The sequence below is a fragment of the Lipotes vexillifer genome, unplaced genomic scaffold, assembly GCF_000442215.2.
Source record: "Lipotes vexillifer unplaced genomic scaffold, Lipotes_vexillifer_v1.1 scaffold717, whole genome shotgun sequence".
Lineage (NCBI taxonomy): Eukaryota > Metazoa > Chordata > Mammalia > Artiodactyla > Lipotidae > Lipotes > Lipotes vexillifer.
Genome location: NW_006798707.1, coordinates 1,469,902 through 1,493,149, shown reverse-complemented (window position 1 = coordinate 1,493,149; position 23,248 = coordinate 1,469,902). Strand labels below are relative to the sequence as shown.

At 44.9% G+C, this 23,248-nt stretch overlaps 1 protein-coding gene across 1 annotated transcript in view; it reads right to left on the bottom strand.

Annotated features, from left to right (window-relative positions):
- Window positions 1–1,489: 1,489 nt before the first annotated feature.
- GCKR (glucokinase regulator) overlaps window positions 1,490–23,248 on the bottom strand; it is a 22,535-nt gene continuing 776 nt past the window's right edge. Inside the window, 20 exon segments of the mRNA XM_007470891.1 lie at window positions 1,490–1,656; window positions 2,597–2,739; window positions 5,070–5,215; window positions 13,215–13,249; window positions 13,252–13,297; window positions 13,388–13,465; window positions 13,468–13,493; window positions 13,690–13,783; window positions 14,170–14,246; window positions 14,596–14,693; window positions 14,927–15,025; window positions 15,662–15,780; window positions 16,999–17,040; window positions 17,042–17,105; window positions 19,897–19,991; window positions 21,126–21,179; window positions 21,400–21,469; window positions 21,778–21,850; window positions 22,230–22,302; window positions 23,152–23,211. Coding sequence (XP_007470953.1) covers window positions 1,490–1,656; window positions 2,597–2,739; window positions 5,070–5,215; window positions 13,215–13,249; window positions 13,252–13,297; window positions 13,388–13,465; window positions 13,468–13,493; window positions 13,690–13,783; window positions 14,170–14,246; window positions 14,596–14,693; window positions 14,927–15,025; window positions 15,662–15,780; window positions 16,999–17,040; window positions 17,042–17,105; window positions 19,897–19,991; window positions 21,126–21,179; window positions 21,400–21,469; window positions 21,778–21,850; window positions 22,230–22,302; window positions 23,152–23,211 — 1,659 coding nt within the window.

Genomic DNA, 23,248 nt, shown 5'->3' with positions numbered 1-23,248 from the left:
ACAAATTGAATTCACTTGATATCTTTGCACCATCCAAGTACTGGGCAAGTAAAGAAAAAAAAAAAATAAAAGAAAGAACCTCTGGACTTCTAGTGTCCTTCTGCATCCAGCCTTGGGGAAATCTGACCCTGCACCCTATCCATCCCACACCTGGGAGTAGGGCTGCTGCACATTTTGGCTCTGCCTCCTCCAGCCCTGGAAAGCTGGGTATCTTCTCTGACTTGACCTTGCTCATGATGCCAGGATGAGAGACGGATTCACTCAATGGAAGTGCATGGGGGAGAGTTGTGGGTAAAGAGAAGCTGAGGGCCTCTGCAGGATCTTTTCCTAACTTTACTCCACTTGAGTTGTAGAGTTAGGAAGAGGTGTTTGTGGAGGATAAAAACCAAACCGATGGCAGTCAGAAGGCACTAGGGGAACGGTGTTGAGGAAAGGGGCATTGGTTAAAGACCTAAGGTAGCAAAGTAAACGTAGATATATCAATAGAACAGGAAAAGAGTTCAGACAGAGGCTGGAGGCCCACAGATATAGAGAGGGAACTTATGGCTGTCTTTAAAAGATTGAATGCTCTATGCAGAAAGGTTCAAGTGAGCTTCAGAGAGGTTTTGTCCCCAGAGTTCCTGAGTGTCTGTTGCCCAGGCACTTCTTGACCACAAGGGGGAGCCAGCTCTCTACTACCTCGGTCACAGTCATAGGCACTGAAGAGCTGGCGTGGGTCTGGGATGAGCGAGGGTGCCTTTGATTTGTCAAAACAGGTGACAGCTGAGGTCTAAAATGTTCAGAGTGGGGTCTCCAGTGTGTGTTGGGTCCCACTCTGGCACCCTCAGAGTTCCTTATGTTCCCTTTACGAACACTGGGTAGGGATGCAACTCTCACTTTATGGTCCAGTGTGCGGATGTAGCACTCATTCTAGTGATGAGGATCCTGTCGTGCCTAATTGGGATTGTTATTTTCTGAGTGTCCTGTGCTGGGGACACAACTTCTTCCCTCTTTCCTTGGAATTATCTAAGTTCCCACCTCTCCTTGCTTGTGTGATTCTTTGTAGGAGTGAAGTGTGTGTGTGCGCGTGCACGTGTGCACCTGCGTGCTGGAGATGGGGGGATATAAAGAAGCTGGAATAAGGTTTGGGTCAGTGACGACTGAAATGGAGTTGGGAAGCAGGTGGAGACATAAAGAAACAAAACTGCTCTTGGGACCGACCCATGCCACTCATCTTGTTCCACCTCTGATCTATTGACTCTGATCTCAGTAGAAAGCTAACTTTTTGAAACAAGACATTCAGTTTTATTTCTGAAATCAGAATATGCCAGGGAAAGTGGATACCACTGGGTGAACAGCAAGATCTCCCCAAAGGAGAGAGACGCTGTCTCCCCAGCCTGGGCGGCTGGTGCTCCTGGAGACTGGGCCTCTCCTCCCACTTCACGTGCTGTTGGCCCAACAAGTCCCCGTGGGGTGGGCTGGCCCCCTCCACGCGCCCAAAAACACCAGTTCACGGCACAGCAGGATCTAGGGTCTCCAAGAGGTCGGCGTTGTGCTTCCGACCTGGCCGGGTGAGGGCGCTCCTGACAGCCTCACGGACAGAGGGAGCTGCAGCCAGGTATGCCTGGGCCTCAGGGATGGAGCACCGGAACAGGAGGCTCAGCAAGGCTATGGGGAGGAGGCAGAGAGAACTGAAGCCTGAGAAAGTGACGTCGTCTGAGGAAGAACCCTGGAGGAGCTAGGGCATTCAGAGTGGGAGTCAGAAGATACCAGGTTGGATGCAAGAAAAGGGAGGGGCAGGAGGCTCAGCAAGGCTATGGGGAGGAGGCAGAGAGAACTGAAGCCTGAGAAAGTGACGTCGTCTGAGGAAGAACCCTGGAGGAGCTAGGGCATTCAGAGTGGGAGTCAGAAGATACCAGGTTGGATGCAAGAATAGAAGGGAGGGGCTTCCCTGGTGGCGCAGTGGTTAAGAACCCGCCTGTCAATGCAGGGGACACGGGTTCAAGCCCTCGTCCCGGAAGATCCCACATGCCGCGGAGCAACTAAGCCCGTGCGCCACAACTACTGAGTCTGCGCTCTAGAGCCCGTGAGCCACAGCTACTGAAGCCCGCACACCCTAGAGCCCGTGCTCCACAACAGGCGAAGCCACCGCGATGAGAAGCCCGCGCACCGCAAAGAAGAGTAGCCCCCGCTCCCCGCAACTAGAGAAAGACTGCGTTCAGCAACGAAGACCCAACGCAGCCAAAAATAAATAAATAAAATAATAAATTTAAAAAAAAAAAAGAATAGAAGGGCGTTTTCAAAGACCAGAAGTTGGAATGAGGTGGGTCAAGAGCAGAGAGTAGCCTTCATCCTGACCCAGAAAACTATTCATCGAGACTGGTTCGTGACCCAGTTCTCCCTCTCCTGACTCCCCTCCTAGGCAAAACTGAAGACTCCTTTTCGGCACCCCTGTAGTACCTTTTTCACACTTCTCTGACTACTTGTCACAATCATGTCTCCTCCATGAACAGGGGGAGCTCCTTGCAGAGTGTCACTGAGCTTTGTAAACTCAGTGCCGAGACAAGTTCCTGACAGTACTCAGTAAGTGTTTGCTAGATGACTAGCAGTTCGCGAGTTACCTGTTCCTTCTCGTGTGCAACCTGGACGTGGAAGGAGATGGGTGCTGCTCGAATATCATCCGACAGTGGCAGAGGGAAGTGGATCGCCTGGAGGAGGCTCTCGATGCATCGAGACTTGGGCTGTCCCTAGAACCGCTGTGGAAGAAGTAACATCCATGCTGGGCTAGAAAGCCATGGCAGCTGAGAATGGGGTCAAGGGAGAGTGGGAGTCTGGGATCTCGAAGACCAGCTGTAGAGAATTCATCCCTGTAGGCAATCCCAAACTTACAATCCCCAGCTGTAAAGGAAAACTGGGGTAAAAGGGTTGGTGGTGGGCCTTGGTTGTCTGGGTTACACTGGAGAATTAATGGCAAATTGGTCGTATTTTTGGCCATGTCCCCGCAATCCCAAAGGTTGGTCATCTTAAACTTAACTCATTCCCTCCAGTTTCCTCCCTAACCACATCCATCCTTTATACTGCTGTAAGACAGTTCATCTGCAAACACTGCTTCTATTTTTTTCACCACCCTTTTCCTCTCTATCTAGCTCAGCACTGTCCAATAGAAATATAATGAGTCACATATGTAATTTAAATTTTTCTAGCACAGCATTAAAAAAGAAACAGGTGAAATAAATTTTGGTCATGTTTTATTTCATCCAATATATCCAAAATATCATTTCAACATGTCAACAGTATTAAAAATTATTAGTGAGATATTTTACAATATTTTTGTACCATGTCTTTGAAATCCAGTTTGTATTTTACAATTACAGCACATTTCAATTCAGGTGCTGAATTTCAATGCAAAAGTGAAATATAGTCCTACCAAAAGAATAGAGTTGCATTTAATGAAAATTTTACATGCTTCACTTTTTAAATAAAATTTGGAGTTCAGTTCAAGTGCTCAATAGCCACATGTGACTGGTGGCTACCATCTTGGACAGCACAGATCTAGCTATGTTTGGCAAGTCCCAATTCCTGTCTGGCTTTTAATGTTCCACAGTTTCTCCCCTTCCTGCTCCCTCACCACTCTGTAAAGTGACTCAAACCTGTGCCCCTCACATATCATGCCTAGCCCCCCTCTGGGCCTTGGCTAATACTCCTTCTAACAAAAGTGCCCTTCTGTCCTTCACCTCTCCAAGCCATAACCAGTAGGCCCAGCTCAAACATCACCTCTTCCATGAAGTCTTCTGCTTTGCTATAGTGCATAGATCCTACCTTCTTTGATGTTCTATTGGACTTCAGTAAGGATCATGCAATTTGACACTTAATCGTTCTCTGTTTCAAGTGTTGGTTTTGTCTCTCCTCCATTAGATGGGCAACTCTGGGATGGCAAGGACTGGATCATAGGTAGCTCTGGCTCCCCCTACCTGCCCCAACTCCAGGAACTAGAAAAAGCATAAAGGATTTTTTTTCCCAGTTGGTTGGTTTTACTAATTCGAGAAGTTTGTTTTAGGGCCCTGATGGCTGCTTGCTAAATGCCCATTCATTGGCTCCTTTCATGTAGAGTTGCCAGATTTAGCAAATAAAAATATTGGATACCCAGTTAAATGGAATTTCAGATGGATAATTTTTTTAAATTAGTATAAGTATGTCTCAAATATTGCATGGGATATACTTATACTAAAAAATTATTATTTCTCTGAAATTCAAATTTAACCAGTGTCCTATATTTTTCTTTGCTATATCTAGCAACCCTACTTTCAGGACCATCTGTTGTGCTATCTGCTCAGCATCCATGCCTCCTCTTCCTGGTATCAGCACCTTGATTTTCCTCTGGGGAATTATTGCTCCCCCATTCTCAGGCCACACTGTTTGATTGAGGCTCACTTCATGCCCCTTCCTCCATTGCCATCTTAAAGGGAGAGCATGGGTGACCCAGGCCTGGGCAGAGGGCTGCTTTCCCCTTAAGAACAGTGACTGGGTCAGGGATGGGCATGTGACCCAAGACAAACCAATGGGGACCCTCCCCCAGGTATTTGCAGGAATCGCAGGGACAGATAAACTCTCCTTTGCCAGAGTTGCTAAATTGGCAGGATGTTAGGCTGGCACTGCTACTGGCCAATTTGCCACCTAGTGGAGAAAACCTGCCTGAGAATGAGAGCAACACAGGAAAGCAGAGCTAAGGGCTGAAAGTTCTGGAGCATGTCATTTTGCATTTCTGGATCTAGCTACCCTGGGACTGTTCAGTTATATGAACCAATCATTTGCCTTGCTTAGTTAAACCAGTACAAATTGGATTTCTGTCACACATACGTGTAACTGAAAGAATCTTGCCTAATAGTTATAATTGCACAAACACACACCCATGTGTGCACGTATACTTCTTAGAGGAGAGGCTGGGCCTGATGGAAGGAGAAGGAGAGGCACAAGTGAAAAGTCAATCCTTATCCCTACACACCTACATACCTCTGAAATACACCCTCCTATGGCAGCCTAGGCATTGAAGCCAGGCCCCACCCAGCCCCATCCCATCATGTCCTAGCTGCAGCATGGCCAGAGCCCGCCAGAACAGCTTGGAGTTGCAAATGTGGAGGTCCAACATGTGGTTTTGGAGGATCTTCCCAAGAAGCACGTGGGCTCCTGTACTCACCGTATTCAGCACCCACTTGGTGCTTAGCTCATGCTGGAACTTCTAAATAGGGCAGACACATGGGGATATTGAAAATTAGGGGACATTAGAGCAGCAGGGTGAACAGGGCCTTATTATCTGACAGGAATCCAGGGATCAAAAATGCAGACATAGGGACTTCCCTAGCAGTCCAGTGGTTAAGGGTCCATGCTTCCAATGGAGGGGGCATGGGTCTGAGCCCACATGCTGCTCAGCATGCCCCCCCAAAAAACGTAGACATAATTTGCTCCATCAGCCAGGACCATTCCAGGCAAACCTGGCAGCTTCACATATTTGTGGGGTTTTCTTTCTTTTTTTTTTTTTTGGTCGTTCTGCACAGCTTGCAGGATCTTAGTTCCGCAACCAAGGATTGAACCTGGGCCCATGGCAGTGAAAGTGCTGAGTCCTAACCACTGGACCACCAGGGAATGCCCCACATATTTGTGGTTTTGGCCCTTGGTAGACAGATATCTTCCCTGAGTCCTTCCACTGTAGGATTTTGCTCTTACCAGCACCTTCCTCTTGTTATTCAGGTACCAGACAGGGGAGAAGTGGAAATCCTGGGATTCATTCCACTAAACTAAAGGCTCCTTGAGAGCAGAGATGGTGTCTTATTTTGCTCAAGAGCCCCAGTCTTTTTGATAATGGCTGACACATGATTACTGATCAATACATGTTTGTTGAAAAATTAATTCAATTTAATCCTTATAACAACCCTATGGAATAGGTTTTTTTCTATCCCTGTTTCTACATATATGGAAACTAGAGGTCAGAAGTAAACTTGATAGTGAGACGTAGAATCAGGACCCAAATCCAGGTCTCCTGATTTAGTGATGAGGGCATTTCCTACTTTGCCACAATCATTTCCTGGCTGAATGAGATAATGGATGTGAAAGCACAATGAAAACTGAAATGTTATACAAACACGTGGTACTGTGGGAACAACGATCACCTGTTCTTGGCCCTCATATCTTGCACTTATAATATCTATTACCAAACTTTGAGGGCAACAGGAGTCCAGTAAAGGAATTGAGGGGGTTAAGTATTTGGTCCTATAGCCAGGCTGAGGAAACAGGCCATTACTTCTACCTCCTTATTCTGCAACTCTATAAATAGCTGGTCACACAAACCCCTAGCAGGGGGTATACTGAAAATACTTAACAAGTGATCGACAAAGACACTGAGTATAAGAATAGAAATCTGACCAATCAGAATGAAGCTGGCCAGTAATGCAGTACTGATGCTATAGGCTGCGTGTCAGACTGCCCTGTGGGGGAGAGATCAATCAATTCTGGGTTATATCATTAACCATTTATATCACCAAGCATTTATACCATTAGCTACCATTAACAAAAAAATACTTTAAATTTTATATAATTTGAAGCTAGACACGTTCATTTTAAAGTTCATGTGGAAAAAGGGCAGCAATTCTATAGAAGAGTGTTGAAGGGAGGACTAACTCTATCGGACATTAAATTTACCATAAAGCATCTATAATTAAACAGTATGGTACCAGCACATCAATAGACAGAAAGAAAGTCCAGAAATAAACCAGTGCACATGGGAACTGAGTATTTGATACAGGTAGCATCTCAAATCACTCAGGAAAAGATTAACTTTAAGTATATATATTGGGACAATTGGATAGTCATTTAGAAAAATATAAAATTGGGTCCATACCTCACCCTATATACGAGAATAAACTTAATGATAGTTTGGAATTAACATTTATACATTGCTATATATAAAATAAACAACGGGGACCTACTGTATAGCACAGGGAAATATATTCAATATCTTATAATAACCTATAATGGAAAAGAATCTGAAAAGGAATATATATATGTAACTTAATCACTTTGCTGTACACCTGAAACTAACAGAACATTGTAAATTAACTATTTTAATTTTAAAAAATGGTTTAAAAAAAAGAGAGCAAGAGAAAGACCACTTTCACTAGAAGAAAACATGTACTAAAAGAAAACACAGATGGAGTTCCTTTACAATCTGGGGGTGGGTGTGGCGTGAGGGGAGCTTTCTGTTCATCAAGATCCAAATTCAATAAAAGATTGATAAGTTCTACCCCAGAAAAATTAAAGGAAAGACTTTTGCATGGTTAAAACCCAAAGAAAATGGAATATATAGTTGACCCTTGAACAACACGGCTTTGAACTGCAAGGGTCCACTTATACGCAGATTTTTTTCAATAGTAAATAGTACATTACTACAATGATCCTATCCCAGGAATGTGGATAGGGAGGAACCATGGATACAGAGGGTCAACCATAAGTTACACCATTTTCCACTGTGCAGAGGATCAGTGCCCCTAACCCCCCGCCTTGTTCAATTGTCAACTGTATAGCAGAAATAAAGGACTAATATCTCTAATTTATAAAGAACTCAAAATCAAGGGATCATCAAGACCACAATACCATTAGAAAATGAGTATATTTCATGTATTTACATGAACACACAGTTCAAATGCCCTACGTAAGAGACTGCCCGAATAACCTTCGCAAATGTGTGAGCACACCCAAATGTGAAAAATAATGAGGAAGAGTCCCATAGGCCTGCACTCTAGAGCCTGCGAGCCGCAACTACTGAAGCCCACATGCCTAGAGCCCATGCTCCGCAACAAGAGAAGCCACTGCAATGAGAAGCCTGTGCACCGCAATGGAGAGTAGCCCCCGCTCTCTGCAACTAGAGAAAGCCTGCACACAGTAATGAAGACCCAACGCAGCGAAAAATAAACAAATTAATTAATTTTTTAAAAAAGAAAGAAAAAGAAATGCAAAGCATACACGAACATGCACACTTTTTTTTTATAAAAAGAAACACAGGAGATAAGTCAGTCAGTAATGAAATTGGTTTCTTACAGGGATGAGTGGGAATGCGATGGAAGGAATAGAGAAGGAAACGGGACATCTTTTTATACAGTTCTGACTTTTAAATCATGTTTTACATATTCAAAAGATAAAATTAGACCAAAAACTGAAAAAAACTCTAAAATTTAAAACAAATAAAAATAAATGAGCCTAACTATATATCACATTAATAACATAACCACAGAGAGAAAGAAAAAATTTAATGAAAGTGACTTTTGAACACTTTATCTAGTGGGATGTGATCAAAGGACAAAAAGAACTGCGAAAATCTCAACCACTTCTTGGTAAGTTTGTTGATGACAGTCGTATTAGGGTAGCAATTCCAAAACTGTTTGGTATTTACTGTAGGACTGAACAAATGGGTAAATACACTGATGACACTGGAGGAGTGTGTGTGTGTGTGTGTGTGTGTGTGTGTGTGTGTGTGTGTGTGAATATATATATATTTCCTTGTTCTTTCTACTGAAAGGGCTTAGAGGCAAAACAAACCAGTAGCGGTGAGCTTACCTAGCACCTAGATTTCTAAATACCAATCTCCACTAACAACCAGGGTTCCTTGGAAAATGATTGGGTTCCAGGGCTGGAACCAGGGAAAGTATAAGGTGAATGTGGGCCAACATTTTTGTTCTCCTGCATAGGAGATGACTGGGTACACACACACACAAACACGCACAAACACACACGCACACACAAATACACACGTACGCACACACAAACACGCACACACACACACAAATACACACAAACACAAATGTAAATAATGAAGAAGAGATTTTTAAACTGAAGTGGAGTGGTTTTCAGTATATTTTGTTAAGCAAAAATGCAAGGCACAAGAGTATATTGCATAAGAGATCAAGAAAAAATTTTTTTTGCAAAAAGAAATACAGCAGAGTGTTCAAATGCTAATGTGGATAGATATGTCACGAGAACACAAAGGCCAGCTTGAATGAGCTCTCATTTTGAGCATTAAAATGAATAATGGGGCTTCCCTGGTGGCGCAGTGATTGAGAGTCCGCCTGCCGATGCAGAGGACGCGGGTTCGTGTCCCGGTCCAGGAAGATCCCACATGCCGCGGAGCGGCTGGGTCCGTGAGCCATGGCCGCTGAGCCTGTGCGTCCGGAGCCTGTGCTCCGCAACGGGAGAGGCCGCAGTGGTGAGAAGCCCGCGTACCGCCAAAAAAAAAAAAAAGAATAATGACAGGAATGGATTAAAACACACAACAACACAACAAAAATTCATGAGTCCATATCAATACTAAACAAACAAATGTAGATAAGGGGGGGAGAGAAGAGAGGTTTTCTTTACAGAAGAATGCCAACTAATAAATGGAGACAGAAGGATAGAAATAGAAAAATCACCATTTTAAAACCATCATAGTAATAATTGATTCAACCAAGAATCATTAGTGGATGCTAAAACCGTGGGTGAAAGATTGCTGAGGAATAAGATACAAAGAAATCTAACAGACACCACCTTGACCAAATGATCAAACGCAGCATCACCAATAAAGGGACAAACTGATATTAGGAGCCTGTACATGTGATACACTGATAAAGGCACAGCCTCATCTATGCAGGACTCCTGCCCCAAAATTTAACGTGAATATAATGAAGAAACAATCAGGCAAATCAAAAGTGAGGCACATTCTGCAAACAATTGGTCTAGACTTCTAAAATATCAGTGTTTTGATGAAAGACATCAAAAACGACTGAGGAACTCAGCCAGATTAAAGAAAACTAAAGAAACACGATAACGAAATGCAACGCATTATCCTTGCTCAGACCCTGGATCTGGAAGATAAAAACAACACAGGAATAATTGGGGAAATTTGAATATAGTCTGTATATGAGATAATAGTGTTGTATTAATTGTCATTTTCTCAAGTGTGATAATTATATTATAATTATATAGACAAATGCTCGTTGTTCTTAGGGAATACAGTAATTTGTGTCAAGTATCATATCTCCAATTGCCTTTCAAATGATTCAGGGGAAAAGAGAGATGAAGCAGCTGTGGCAAAATGTTAATAAGTGGTGAATCTAGCAAAAAGCATATGGGTGTTCACTGTATTATTAGTATAGTATAGTATAGTATAGTATAGTATCATTGATACTATTCTTGCAATTTTTCTGCAGATTTGAAATTTTTCAAAATAAAAGTGTGGGCTGAGTTACATCAAACTATTTCTACAACGAAATATTTATAAGCTCTAAAAGAAGCCTCCGTATTTCAAACAATTTCAGTACATTTAAAAAGATAAAAACCGGAATCAAGGAAAAAAACAAACACACACACACACAAAGATTGGACACACACACACACACACACACAAAGATTGATAGATTTGACTATGCCAAAATGTAACTTAAATGTCTCTACATCAAAAACGCAGACATTAAAAATAATATACTGGGGGAAAACATGGAACAGGAAAAGAAGGCTACTGTCCTTGCTGTATACACTCTCTCTTATAAATTAGTAAGAAAAAAAATACCCTAAAAAAGAATGAGGGGCTTCTCTGGTGGCACAGTGGTTAAGAATCCACCTGCCAGTGCAGGGGGCACAGGTTCGAGCCCCGGTCCGGGAAGATCCCACATGCCGCGGAGAAACTAAGCCCGTGCGCCATGACTACTGAGCCTGCGCTCTAGAGCCCGTGAGCCACAACTACTGAAGCCCGCACACCCTAGAGCCCGTGCTCTGCGACAGGAGAAGACACCGCGATGAGAAGCCCACGCACCGCAATGAAGAGTAGCCCCCGCTCGCCGCAACTAGAGAAAGCCTGTGCGCAGCAATGAAGACCCAACGCAGCCAAAAATAAATAAATTAATTAAATAAATTAAAAAAAAAAAGAATGGGTGAATGTGCCCAAAAGATATGAAGAAGCAGTACAATAAAGAAAAAAATTCAATGGCGTATATATATCTTTAAGGAGCCAATCTCCATAGTAAAAAAATATAAATTACCACGGAAATGCCTTTCGTTTTGTTTCACTTTTTTTCCTTTGCTGATTAGCGAAGATTAAAAAGAACAATGTTACCCAGTATTTTAAGGTTATGGGGAACAACCAATTTTACACTTTGTTTATAAACCTCTTTGAAGGTAACCACAAGCATCAAAAGCCTTAAAATTTTAAACACCCTTTGACCCAGTGATTCTACTTTTGGAGGTTTATCCTAATGAGAGAGTCAAATGTGTGTATAAGGATATTCTGTGCAGCATTTTTTAAAAAGCCATAATATTGAAACTATAGTGTTTGACAACTGGGGCTAGAGTAAACAAATTACAGTCCACATACCGTGGAACACATGACATTAAAAATGATGATGTAGGGCCTCCCTGGTGGCGCAGTGGTTGAGAGTCCGCCTGCCAATGCAGGGGATACGGGTTCGTGCCCCGGTCCGGGAGGATCCCACATGCCGCGGAGCCATGGCCGCTGAGCTTGCGCGTCCGGCAAGGGGAGAGGCCACGACGGTGAGAGGCCCACGTATTGCAAAAAAAAAAAAAAAAAAATGATGATGTAGATATATTAGTACAGTAAGGTGTTCATAATTTTAAATAAAGAGAAGCAAGTTAAAAACAGCATGTCATGTATGATCCTATTTTTATATAACTATATTTACATATGCATAAAAAAGTAGAGAGACAGTCTCAAAATTTGTCTGAGTCGTTTTTGTTTTTGTTTTTGGAAGAAGGTAGATTATGGATGATTTTTTTCCTTTTTTTGATTTCTGTATTTTCTAAAGCTTTGACAATTAAAAAATGTATTGTTATTGTGACTACAATTTTCTTTAAAAATACAGTTCTTTAAAATATCACAGATTATCATTCTCTGCTATATCCCCTATCCCTGGGATATTATCTGGCATGTGACAGGTACTCTAAGAATATTTGTTGAATGAATGAATAAATGGATCGGGCTCAATTCATGAATATGGTTGAAATTTATCCTGTATGGTGAAATAAACCATGGATTTAGAGTCCCAAAACCTGAGTTCAAATCCTGACTCCTGTCTTATCTGGTGTGGTCATGATTATACTCCCTTAATCTCATCTTCCGCATCTGGGCCATGGGGACACTAAACATACATTCCTTAGGAGATTGTTAAGAGAACTGAGATAATATACCTGAAATATTGTGTAAAGTGCAAAGGCCTCTGTGTATTAGGTATTATGACTATACAATGGAACCTATAAGTATGATGGGGTATATAACATAAAGGAGGGGTCTAGAAGATGTGGGTTTCATTGGAAAAGACTTCTTAGAAGATGTGAAATCTCAAAGGCGACAATGAATTGTGGAAAGCATGCCAAAAGAAGTAGGAATATGACCAATGAACACCATTTGGAAGGAAAGACAAAGATACACATTGAAAGGAGTATGGATCCCCTGTTCAGGGCGAGAAGAGAGGAGAATTCCATTGAGTTCTGAGGGCAGATAAGGAGCATGGCAGCTGTTGTCTGGTTAAGCTGGGACGCTTCCTGGAGGAAGTCGTTTGAATAATGGATGAGGCCACATCTCTCCAGGGCAACCCTTCGGGGGCCTGGTTCCACCCCATGGAGGATGGAGGGCTGTCGTGTGAGAAAACTGAGGACCAGAGATGTGTAAAACTGCTTTCTTTCTTCGGCCACGAAGCAGAACTGAACTGGCATCCAGACGTCCTGCTGCCCACTCCAAATGCTAAACTGCAAAGTGCACCCAAAGTGATCATTACTTCTACGGTTATTAGCAATGCTTGTACTGGATCATAATTTCATTAGTAAACAGGGACTGTATCAGTGTACTATTATCTGCAGTGAACTCAGCATAGGACAACTCGCAAAAAGATATGTCTTAAAGGCTTTTGGACAGTGAGGATGACTATAGTATCGACAATTAACTTGTGACAAAGGACAAATGAGTATCTGTCAGGTGATTGGCGGCCTATCCTGTACTTTTGGATATTTCTGGAGAGAACTGAATGCAGTAGCCCATTGACTTGGAAACTCTGACTAGTGACCTGGTAACACAAGAACTTGCCCAGCTGGCTTTGTGGAAGTCAGACAAAGCTTTCTACCCTCCGGCCCTGGGTTTTCCAATTCCTGGAATCCCTCCTCCTCTGTGCCCCTCACTGCAGATATTACCTCCTCATTCCCCGTACCTGGATGAAGTCCCTGTCATATTCGAAGAAAAGCGTGGCCATGCGATGCTGATGATGGAGGGAAAGAGCTTTTTCAGAGGGGTCTGGAGAGAGAGAGGAGCAGGAACCGCGATGGAAGTTACAGGAAGCCCTGGCTGTAACTGCTGCCCCGGGTCCCCTCCTCAAGGCTGGACCCTCTCTGGCAGGGACTGCTCTACAGTGCTGTGTGCCAAGGCCTGGATGTTGGAGGTCTTCTCTTTCACCTGCTCCACCACAGCATCTGCACCTCCTTGAGGTTGTCTAGGAGGGGGGAGGGCGTCAGAGTGAAAAGCCTGGCTCTTCAGCTGTTCTTTATCCTCCCCTGGGGTCCAGTCAGGACACACACTCCCGTCCCTCCCTCTGAGCAGGTGCCCTAAGACCCAGAAAAGTGATAGTTCCTCTGAGTCACTCAGCTGCCTCCATCCCCTCACCCCACCACTCCCATCATCCCTCTCACCATCCAGGGTAAAAATGAAGACCACAGTGTCAATTTCTGCAAGGGATGGCAGGATGGAAGTCAAGAAGTCTTCCTGGGAGGAGAAATGGGGACCCTGGGGCAGAGAAAGAGGAGAGAGTCCTTCCCATGGAAAACTCCAGCATATAGACTTGAAGACCAAAGAGGCCCTTAGAGGACATCTAATGCAGAGCTTTTATCTACAGATGTAAAAACCAAGATTCAAAGAGGTAAAGTGTTTTGCCCAAGATAATGCAGCATGCTGACGGAAGAGCACTGGACCAGAGCCAGGTTTGGGGGGTGAATCCAGAGCTTTCCACACTGTTCCTGTGCTGCCCCAAGGCCTCATGACCTTTGACCCATATTCCCTCTCTAGAAGGGAATCCCATTGTACTCCCCTACCTGTTTCCACCTTCCTCTTTTCTCCCACCCTCTGCACACCAGTAATCTTCCCAACTTCCCCAAGCCCCATCATCTTCCCACCTGGTTGATGAGCTCAGTCTTCTGGTTAAACATGTCACTGTGATCACCAATAAGAAAGCCATGGACATCTTGGAAATCTGGGAAGGTTAAGGACAGGGAGAGAGGAGTGATGGGCTTCAAAGGAGAGAAAGGTTCTAGGTTTGGGGAGGTGTCGGTGGGGCTGGGAGGAAAGTGGCAAGTGGGGTGCAGGGTAAGCAGTAACACACTTGGGAGGCCATAGCTAAGCACAGGGCTGGGAGCTGAGGGATCAAGGACCGAGTGAGGGTTCAAAGGAAGGAGCATTTGACTGAAATGCCTATCTAGATAGGGCAGGATGGACACTGAAGGAGAAGCCTCCATGGGTTGGGAGTAGGAAAGAATTTGGAGAGCAGACCAGTTGGTTTGGATCAGGAGGAATCGGGAAGTAAGTCAACACCGGGGTCCCACCAGCACCAGAGGTGTGGATGCACTCTACTCCATCCATGATGGCAATGATGCCCAGGGTCTGCCAGCCAACCAGGTATACTCAGCCTTTTTTCTCCAGGCTGAGAATGGGTCAGAGGTCAGGACATGAGAGATCACAGTGAAGAAAATCCAGAGATCAGAGAAAGACACATGCAGAAGAGCACAGGAGTAAACAAACCAAAAGCCTACCCTGACCCTCCAACATGCAGACCCGCTACCCTCCCCATGTTATCATGTCTCGTAGAGTCTCCCCTGCTCTCATGACATTCCCCATCCAGGCCGCTTCCCCCCCTCCAAATACACATCTACACACCTGGTGCTGACTTGCTTCATCAGGGCGGTGATCTTGGGGCTTTGACTCTAGGTCACCTGATGAGCCCACTCAAATGTCTGCAGGATTTCCAGAAGGCATCTGGGAGAAAGTCCACCAGCTCCCAGGGCAGGCCCAGTGCCCCCTCAGAAAGCCTGAGTCCCTCCCGCCCTGGGGAAGGAGCAATTCCCTTGAAACTAAGTTCTGCTGGTCCCTCGTGGGGGAGCAGTAAGTAGAGCCAGACTGTATTCAGGGGCAAAGAGGGCTTCAGCGGGAAGAAGACTAAAGCGCAGAGAGGAGAATAGGGCATCCAGAGCACTGGGAGGAGGGTGGGGTCAGAGAGTTGACGAGGGGGTAAGTGAGCGATGTGGAAGCTAGGCGAGAGACCCTGGTGAGGGAAGCAGGCCCACAGCAGGATGACCTCTACCCTGCACGGCCTGGACCATCCCCACATCAAAGACTCTAGGAAGCTACGTTAGCTTTGGATGTCCCAGGTGTGCACAGGGATCAGATCTGGACCTGAGGAACCCAGGGTCCATTGGAAACAAGCCAAACTCTGTGACTGTGTGATGGGAACAGTGACGTCCCCCTGCCAGTTCCTTTCCCAGGGAAGGAACGGCAGGGCTGCAGTCTTGCTGCTACCATCACACCCTCCAGATCTGGATCTGCCATTCCCCTGCCTGCACCCTCCCACCCACTGCCTGACTCTGATCTCTCTCTGGTCCAGATCCTCCCTACCTCGGAGATGCTGTGATGCTCCAGTCCGCAGTCTTGTGAGCTGCCAGTAACAGGGTTTCCAGCAGGATGTTGGTGGCACTTCCACCTTTCATCCGGGAGGAGCCACTGAGGCCCTCAGGCTGCAGAGTGATGACACCCAGGAGAAACTGGGAGAGGAAGGAAGGTCCTGGAGTTTACTAGTTAGTGACCACTGTGCATGCAGTCTGGTTAGTGGCTCTTGGACATGCGCTCTGCTTAGTGGCCACTGGGCAGGCATTTGTAGGACTGTTGGCTCCCAGTGTGCTGTGAGGAGGAGTGCTGGTTGAGGGCTTAACTGAGAGGAGAGGAGGGAAGGGAAGGGAAGGGAAGGGAAGGGAAGGGAAGAGGGAAAGGGCCACTTATGGTCATTTCTATGGTACATTCAGGACCCTGGAGAGGAAGCCAGAATAATTGAGTGTCCTGTTAGCTGGGGATAAGGGTTTTTCAGAGAGGTTTTGTTTTTGTTTTTGTTTTCCAAGTACTTTCTCCCTCCTCCATCCCCCACTTTTTAAATAACTGTTTTTAATCCAAACACTACATTTCATGCTCCTTGGACAGACCAGTGAAGCAGCCGTTGATTGTAACGGTACAGATATATAATATGACACACCAAAAAGATAAAGAGATTACAGCAAAAAGAATGATAAAAGCAGTGTCTGAGAAAAGGAGATTAAAAGTAAATAATTGCAGAGAAGAGGAGAGATGAGCATCTGGGAGATGAAAGACGCAGAACTTGTGTATAATTCCTGCCTTCCTATCTAGCAAAAGGAAGATCAAAGAGAATGTCACAGATGTGCCCATCCCTGGCAGAGTGGGGGCAGGGCAGGAATTTGGTTAAGGCCCTTGTAAGGCCAAAGGAAGGGCAGATGATGCTAGTGAGATGCAGCCACAATCCAGAGAAAAAAACAACAGGAGCAGTGGAGGCTTAGAAGCGCCACACCAGTTTTGGAGAGTCTTAGGCAGAAGAATGAGACTACATCCCATTTTTTCTTTAAAGCCCATATTTGAAATTGAAACATATAAAAGAGACATGAAGCAATACTTTCTACACACAGATTCAAAAGAGCTTCTTTAAATAGAAACTGCCCTAGACCATTTAGGTGTTTAATGATTACTGATTTAAGAGACAGGGTCAGAATGGAAGTAAAACATCTTAAGGTGAAAACCGAAACGAGAAAACAGGATTTGATTTACAACATTTTAGTAGATACACAACACCAGGAATTTAGACATGATGCAACAAAACCTAAAATCAGAGGCCCTAAGTGGCAAGCCATCCAGAGGTGAGTGTGAGGGGTAGGGGTGGGGGCAGATCTCACCCCAGTTGCAGGATTGAGCACAAAAGCTTTCTGTTTTCTCTGGCAGTTTCTGCATCTGCTCTGCTATTTGTCAAAATGTTGAACTCCAGTTTTCATTGGGGTCATTTCTGGGGCCCAAAGAGAGACAGAGGGGGGATCATGTGTGAGGATCTAAAGGAAGGGCCTCAGATGAGAGCTGGGACCAAATACCACATTGAGATTGGGGTCAGAGGTCAACAATTTCCTAGAGAGATGTGCTTTTATGCTCATAGGGGCACTGTGTCCCTGAACCCCAAGGATGAGGGTTAATAAAACATTCAGCAATTTAAGCCCAGAGCAAAGCCAACACTCAAGTAAAAAGTTCCAGCCTGAGACCAGAACTTTCTTGTGTCCTGGTCCTTGCACAGGTCCTATTGCCATGTCTCCTCTGCAGAGAGAGGCGACAGTGTTTATTGTGTGGTTGAAAACTGAGATCCCCAGACTTGGCGGGTCATCAAAATCACCTGGGGAGGTTTGCTTTTTTTAAATAAACACCCATTTCTGGTTTCCACACCCACCCTGAGAGTCTGCTTCAGTAGTTCTGGAGTGGAGCCCCCAAATCTGTATTTTTAAAAAGCTTCCCAGATGACTCTGAAGACCAGCCAAGTTTGGGAGCCACTGATTTAAGGAACAGCTGGAAGATCTCCACGCCTACATTGTTTGAAATCCTTCATTTCACTTAGTCATGGTCCCTGAAATTAGCATCCACTGCAGCAGATACATTTTTGGTGAGGAAAACCCTCCATTAAAAGAGATCATTTATACCTTCGTATGAATTACACTACATGCCTGGAATCTGGGAGCTGAAAAAGTCTCTCGGAACTCAGCTGTCCGTCTCCCCAAGACCACACTAAATACACACAAAGCTGCTCTTGAGTAATCAGCAAGCCTTCAGCTGAAATACCTCCAGTGACAGGAAGCCCTCAGCTTCATTGGGTGGCCCCCTCCAATGGTTTATTTAGCAGAGTTTCCCCAGCTTGGCTGTGCATCAGAATCTCCAAGGATGCTTGCAAAAATTAGATATTTCCGGGCCTTACCTCAAACCTACAACATCAGACCTCTCATGCGAGAATCTTCCTTATTAACACTCCCAAGGCAGTGCATCCACAGAATCACACCTGAGCATTATTGATTTAATATGCTGGCCTTCATGACACAACATTGTAAATCAACTATACTCCAATAAAAAATTTAAAAAATATATGCTGGCCTTCTTTGAGATCAAAGTGGCCATTTAGACAGAGAATAAGAGGGAGGTGACTTGGAGGCACAGGGATCTCAGGAAAGGGGAACAGGGTGGGAGATGTGAGTAGCCAGAGGGGACCAAAGGGGCTCCTGGCATGAAGGAGAAAGGGCCTAAAATAAGGGAGCTAGGCAAAGGAGACTAGGAGGCCAGTCGGTACCCAGTATTCCTTCTTTGAAAAGATGCTTGGGACCCACCTCAGATGAAAGCACAGATCTTTGTGGTATGCATTTTCTTGAGCACATTCTATCCTCTGACCCACGTTTTCCTTGCCTCTTCATTCCCTGTTTTAAATGTATGCTTTCTTATATTTTATGTATCCTTTATAAGCTGCCTTCAATCCTTTCTGAAATGAGAGAATATGCAAATTAACCAACCAACAAAAAACTTCCTAAGCTTAGGAACACCCTTTATTTACTTTATTTTTTTTAACATCTTTATTGGAGTACAATTGCTTTACAATGGTGTGTTAGTTTCTGCTGTATAACAAAGTGAATCAGCTATACACATACATACATCCCCATATCTCCTCCCTCTTGCGTCTCCCTCCCACCCTCCCTATCCCACCCCTCTAGGTGGACACAAAGCACCGAGCTGATCTCCCTGTGCTATGCAGCTGCTTCCCACTAGCTATCTATTTTACATTTGGTAGTGTATATATGTCCATGCCACTCTCTCACTTCGTCCCAGCTTACCCTTCCCCCTCCCTGTGTCCTCACGTCCATTCTCTATGTCTGCATCTTTATTCCTGTCCTGCCCCTACGTTCTTCAGAATCACATTTTTTTTTTAGATTCCATATATATGTGTTAGCATACGGTATTTGTTTTTCTCTTTCTGACTTACTTCACTCTGTAGGACAGGCTCTAGGTCCATCCACCTCACTACAAATAACTCAATTTCGTTTCTTTTTATGGCTGAGTAATATTCCATTGTATATATGTGCCACATCTTCTTTATCCATTCATCTGTCGATGGACACTTAGGTTGCTTCCATGTCCTGGCTATTGTAAATAGAGCTGCAATGAACACTGGGGTGCATGTGTCTTTTTGAATTATGGTTTTCTCAGGGTATATGCCCAGTAGTGGGATTGCTGGGTTGTATGGTAGCTCTATTTTTAGTTTTTTAAGGAACCTCCATACTGTTCTCCATAGCGGCTGTATCAATTTACATTCCCACCAACAGTGCAAGACGGTTCCCTTTTCTCTACACCCTCTCCAGCATTTATTGTTTGTAGATTTTTTGATGATGGCCATTCTGACCATGTGAGGTGATACCTCATTGTAGTTTTGATTTGCGCTTCTCTAATGATCAGTGATGTTGAGCATTCTTTCGTGTGTTTGTTGGCAATCTGTATACCTTCTTTGGAGAAATATCTATTTAGGTCTTCTGCCCATTTCTGGATTGGGTTGTTTGTCTTTTTGATATTGAGCTGCATAAGCTGCCTGTATATTTTGGAGATTAATCCTTTGTCAGTTGCTTCATTTGCACCTTTATTTACTTTAATATTCTGAGGTTTGGTGAACAAGAGCATATTTTCCCTGCCCTCTCCTTTGTGACTATCCTGTAGATTTTCACAGGTTCCCTCCCAGCTTCCCCCAGGGGTCTGGCCATGACTTTTCATTACAGAAGTCTCACCTGGCCATGCTCACTGGGTTGAAACCAATCAGGACTGGCAAAAAGACGGCTGGGTTATCCATGCAGTAGTCCATGTGGCCTGCCACAGAGGGAGCCTGGTGGTAGGGAGAGAGAGGAGGGTTCGATGAGGGGGGTTACTATAGTGCTGCCCGAGGCCCACGCACATCAGAATACCCCCCACATGCTTGTTTAAGTGCAGATTCTGGGTCCAGTTAAAATCTACTGGATCTGAATTTGAAGGGGAGAGCCCATGGACCTACATTTTTTTAAAATTAATTAACTATTATTATTATCGACCACACCATGTAGCTTATGGGATCTTAGTTCCCCAACCAGGGATTGAACCCGGGGCCCTGGCAGTGGAAGTGCTGAGTCCTAACCACTGGACCGCCAGGGAATTCCCTAGACCTATATTTCTAACAGGTTCTCCCATGGAAATCTTCTGCGTGGTAAAGTCTGAAAATACAGAACTAAACTGTCAGCTCCATGAGGTCAGTGTCCTGCTCTCCTTGTGTGCCTCGTTCCACATCTGCTGGGGTCCAGGTCCTGCTCAGTGAATTTGGACAGTCAGAGCTGCACAGCTGAGCGGAAACTCAGGGTCATCTAGCCCAGTGTGTGTCAAACAAACTACCTGGGAATCTTGCTAAAATGCAGATTCAGACTCAGTAGGTCTGGTGTGGGGAGGCCTGATACTCTGCATTTCTAACAGATCCCAGGATACTGATGTTGCTGGTGTAAGGACCACACGTTAAGTAGCAAGGGAGTAGTCCTGGGTCAGCTTTTTCTGTAAAGAGCTAGAAAGCAAATATTTTAGGCTTGTGGGCCCTACGATCTCTGTCCAATGACTCAGTCTTACTGTTCAAACGTCAAAGTAGCCATGGACAATATGTAAACACAAATGGCTGAGTTCCAGTAAAACTTCATTGACAAAAACAGGGAGCAGCTGGATTGGCCTGCCAGCATAGTTTGCTGAGCCCTGGACTACTCTATCTATTTTGGTGCCTGAATGGATGGGTACAGTTACTGTGGGATAAGATCCCTTCCCCCTTGCCCCACATTCATGCAACTGGATCCTAATTAGTGAGAGTAAAATCAAAATTCCTTACACAAGCCCTTTCTGTTTCCTAGCTAAATCTAGATAAGTCTTGCTGATTTATCTTCCATGCTGTTCCACTCCTACTCCCTGCCTTCCTATAAAATTGATCCACCCAGCCCGTCTTCACACTCACAGAGAGTCCCACTGAAATGCCGATGACAATCACCCTGTTCTTCCCAGCAGCCACCTAGGAGAGGAGGATGGCTGAGGTAGTGCCACCAAGAGGATTCTAGGGTATAAACATATTGTGTGGGGATGTCAGGGCCAGGATGAGGTGCGGGGGGGCTGGAAGGGAGTTGGGGGACAGGGAGGAGGCAGGGGATGGGCTTTGGCTGTATGTTGGGGCTTTGATGCCCCCATGAGAAGGAACAGACAGAGGTCTCTGGTTGAGTGTCAGTGGAAAACACAGACTTCTTCAGTTCCTCGATCCCATCCAGGGCACTATCTTCCATCCCCTCCCTAGAGGCCATCACAGACCTAAGAGGACAGACTCAAGGTCAGTGGCACTGCTTGGGAAGCAGAAACCTATGGTTTATTAGGGCTGCTTTGAGAGAAGGAAATGAAGAGAAAACTATCACTGAATGGGCACCTACTATTTGTTGGGCACCATGATAAACACTCTGTAGGGTTGAAAAACTTAAATACCTATGAGGGTTAGTCAGGCAACATAAGTATGTGAAGTGGAAAGCAGACCGGACACAATCTCCACCTGAAAGCATTCAAATTCAGTTTCTAAAAGACACTAGTTAGGCCAAACAAAATATTCATAGGCCAGCCTGGCTTACCTGTCACCTCCTGCAACGAGGTGGGTGTAAAGAGGTGTCTGTCCTAGACCTTTCATCAGCTGGTTAAAGGAGACTTGCCAAGTCGGAGAGAACATAAAGTAGTAATGACAGGCAAGGAACAATTATCTTGGATTTTCAACACCTTGAGGGTAGAGGCTGTATAATGATTCTCTTAGGTCAGTGCTTAAGCCAGTACCGCTTGGAATCTGACCCTTAAATATGCTGCCTGGAGATGATGGGTTAGGGGTGTGTGGGATGTAGAGACATTGGCAATAGACTGGTGGGGCTCAGATGGGCCCAGAAGAAATGGGACTCCATGTTGAGATCTAGCTTTTGGAGAAGAAAGAGAGCTGGAGCTGGAGGCGGTCCACCTAGGAACTTAGCTATGAAGAGCTTTATGGTCCTGAGGTTCACTCCAAGAAGGCAGAGAGCAAAACCGGCGATCAAGGTACTCACCGACATGAGGAATGCCATCCTGCCAGAGGTATCCCTCCACTCAGCCCCACCAGCGCCCCCCTCAGGCTCCTGAGAAAACAAAAATGCCTAGGTCTCCAGGACCCAGCTCAGGCTGGGAGAAGCATATTCTCTTTTTGGTTGGTAAGAGAACCCCCCCTCTTATCCCCAAAGCGAACAGAACATAGAGAATATGGTGTAGCAGAAAGAACCTTGGATTTGAGAAAGAAACTTCAGTCTGATCCCCAACTCTGGTTTAGCTACTTATTCAAACCCTTACTGGACTTCCTTGGTGGGGCAGTGGTTAGGAATCCACCTCCCAGTGCAGGGGACACGGGTTCGATCCCTGGTCCAGGAAGATCCCACGCTCCGCAGGGCAACTAAGCCCGCAAGCCACAACTCCTGAGCCCGCATGCATAGAGCCCATGCTCCACAACAAGAGAAGCCACCGTAATGAGAAGCCTACACACCACAACGAAGAGTAATTCCCACTCGCCACAACTAGAGAAAGCGTGCGCTCAGCACCCAACGCAGCAAAAAAAACCCCAAAAACCCTTACTTATTCCAGAAAGGACTGAAAGCAGCTTTGTCATAGATAGATAGAAAGAATCAGCATTATCTGGCAATTATTAGCTGGGTGTATTTGGGCAAGTTACTGTGATTCTTTTAAGTCTTTGTTTTCCCATCCGAAAAATAATGGAGACAATAACACCAACTTTACAGGTTTTTGTGAAGGTAATGGGTGGGAAAGTACATGGTCAATTATATAGTATTATGCAGTAATAGTTATTATAATTACTATTGATTAATAAGATGACAATAAGGATATAGAAGTTTATAAAAGGGAAAAATAGAGACCAAGAAGAGAGAAAAGTAGAGGGAAACACGAATTTAAGCAGGGAGTAGGTGGAGAGTTGGTACCTTCAGCACTTCCTGGACTTTTCCCGCCGCTTATACCATGGTGGTCAGAGTTGACTCACTGGAGGCAACAGGCAGGCATCAACAGCCAAGAAAAGGA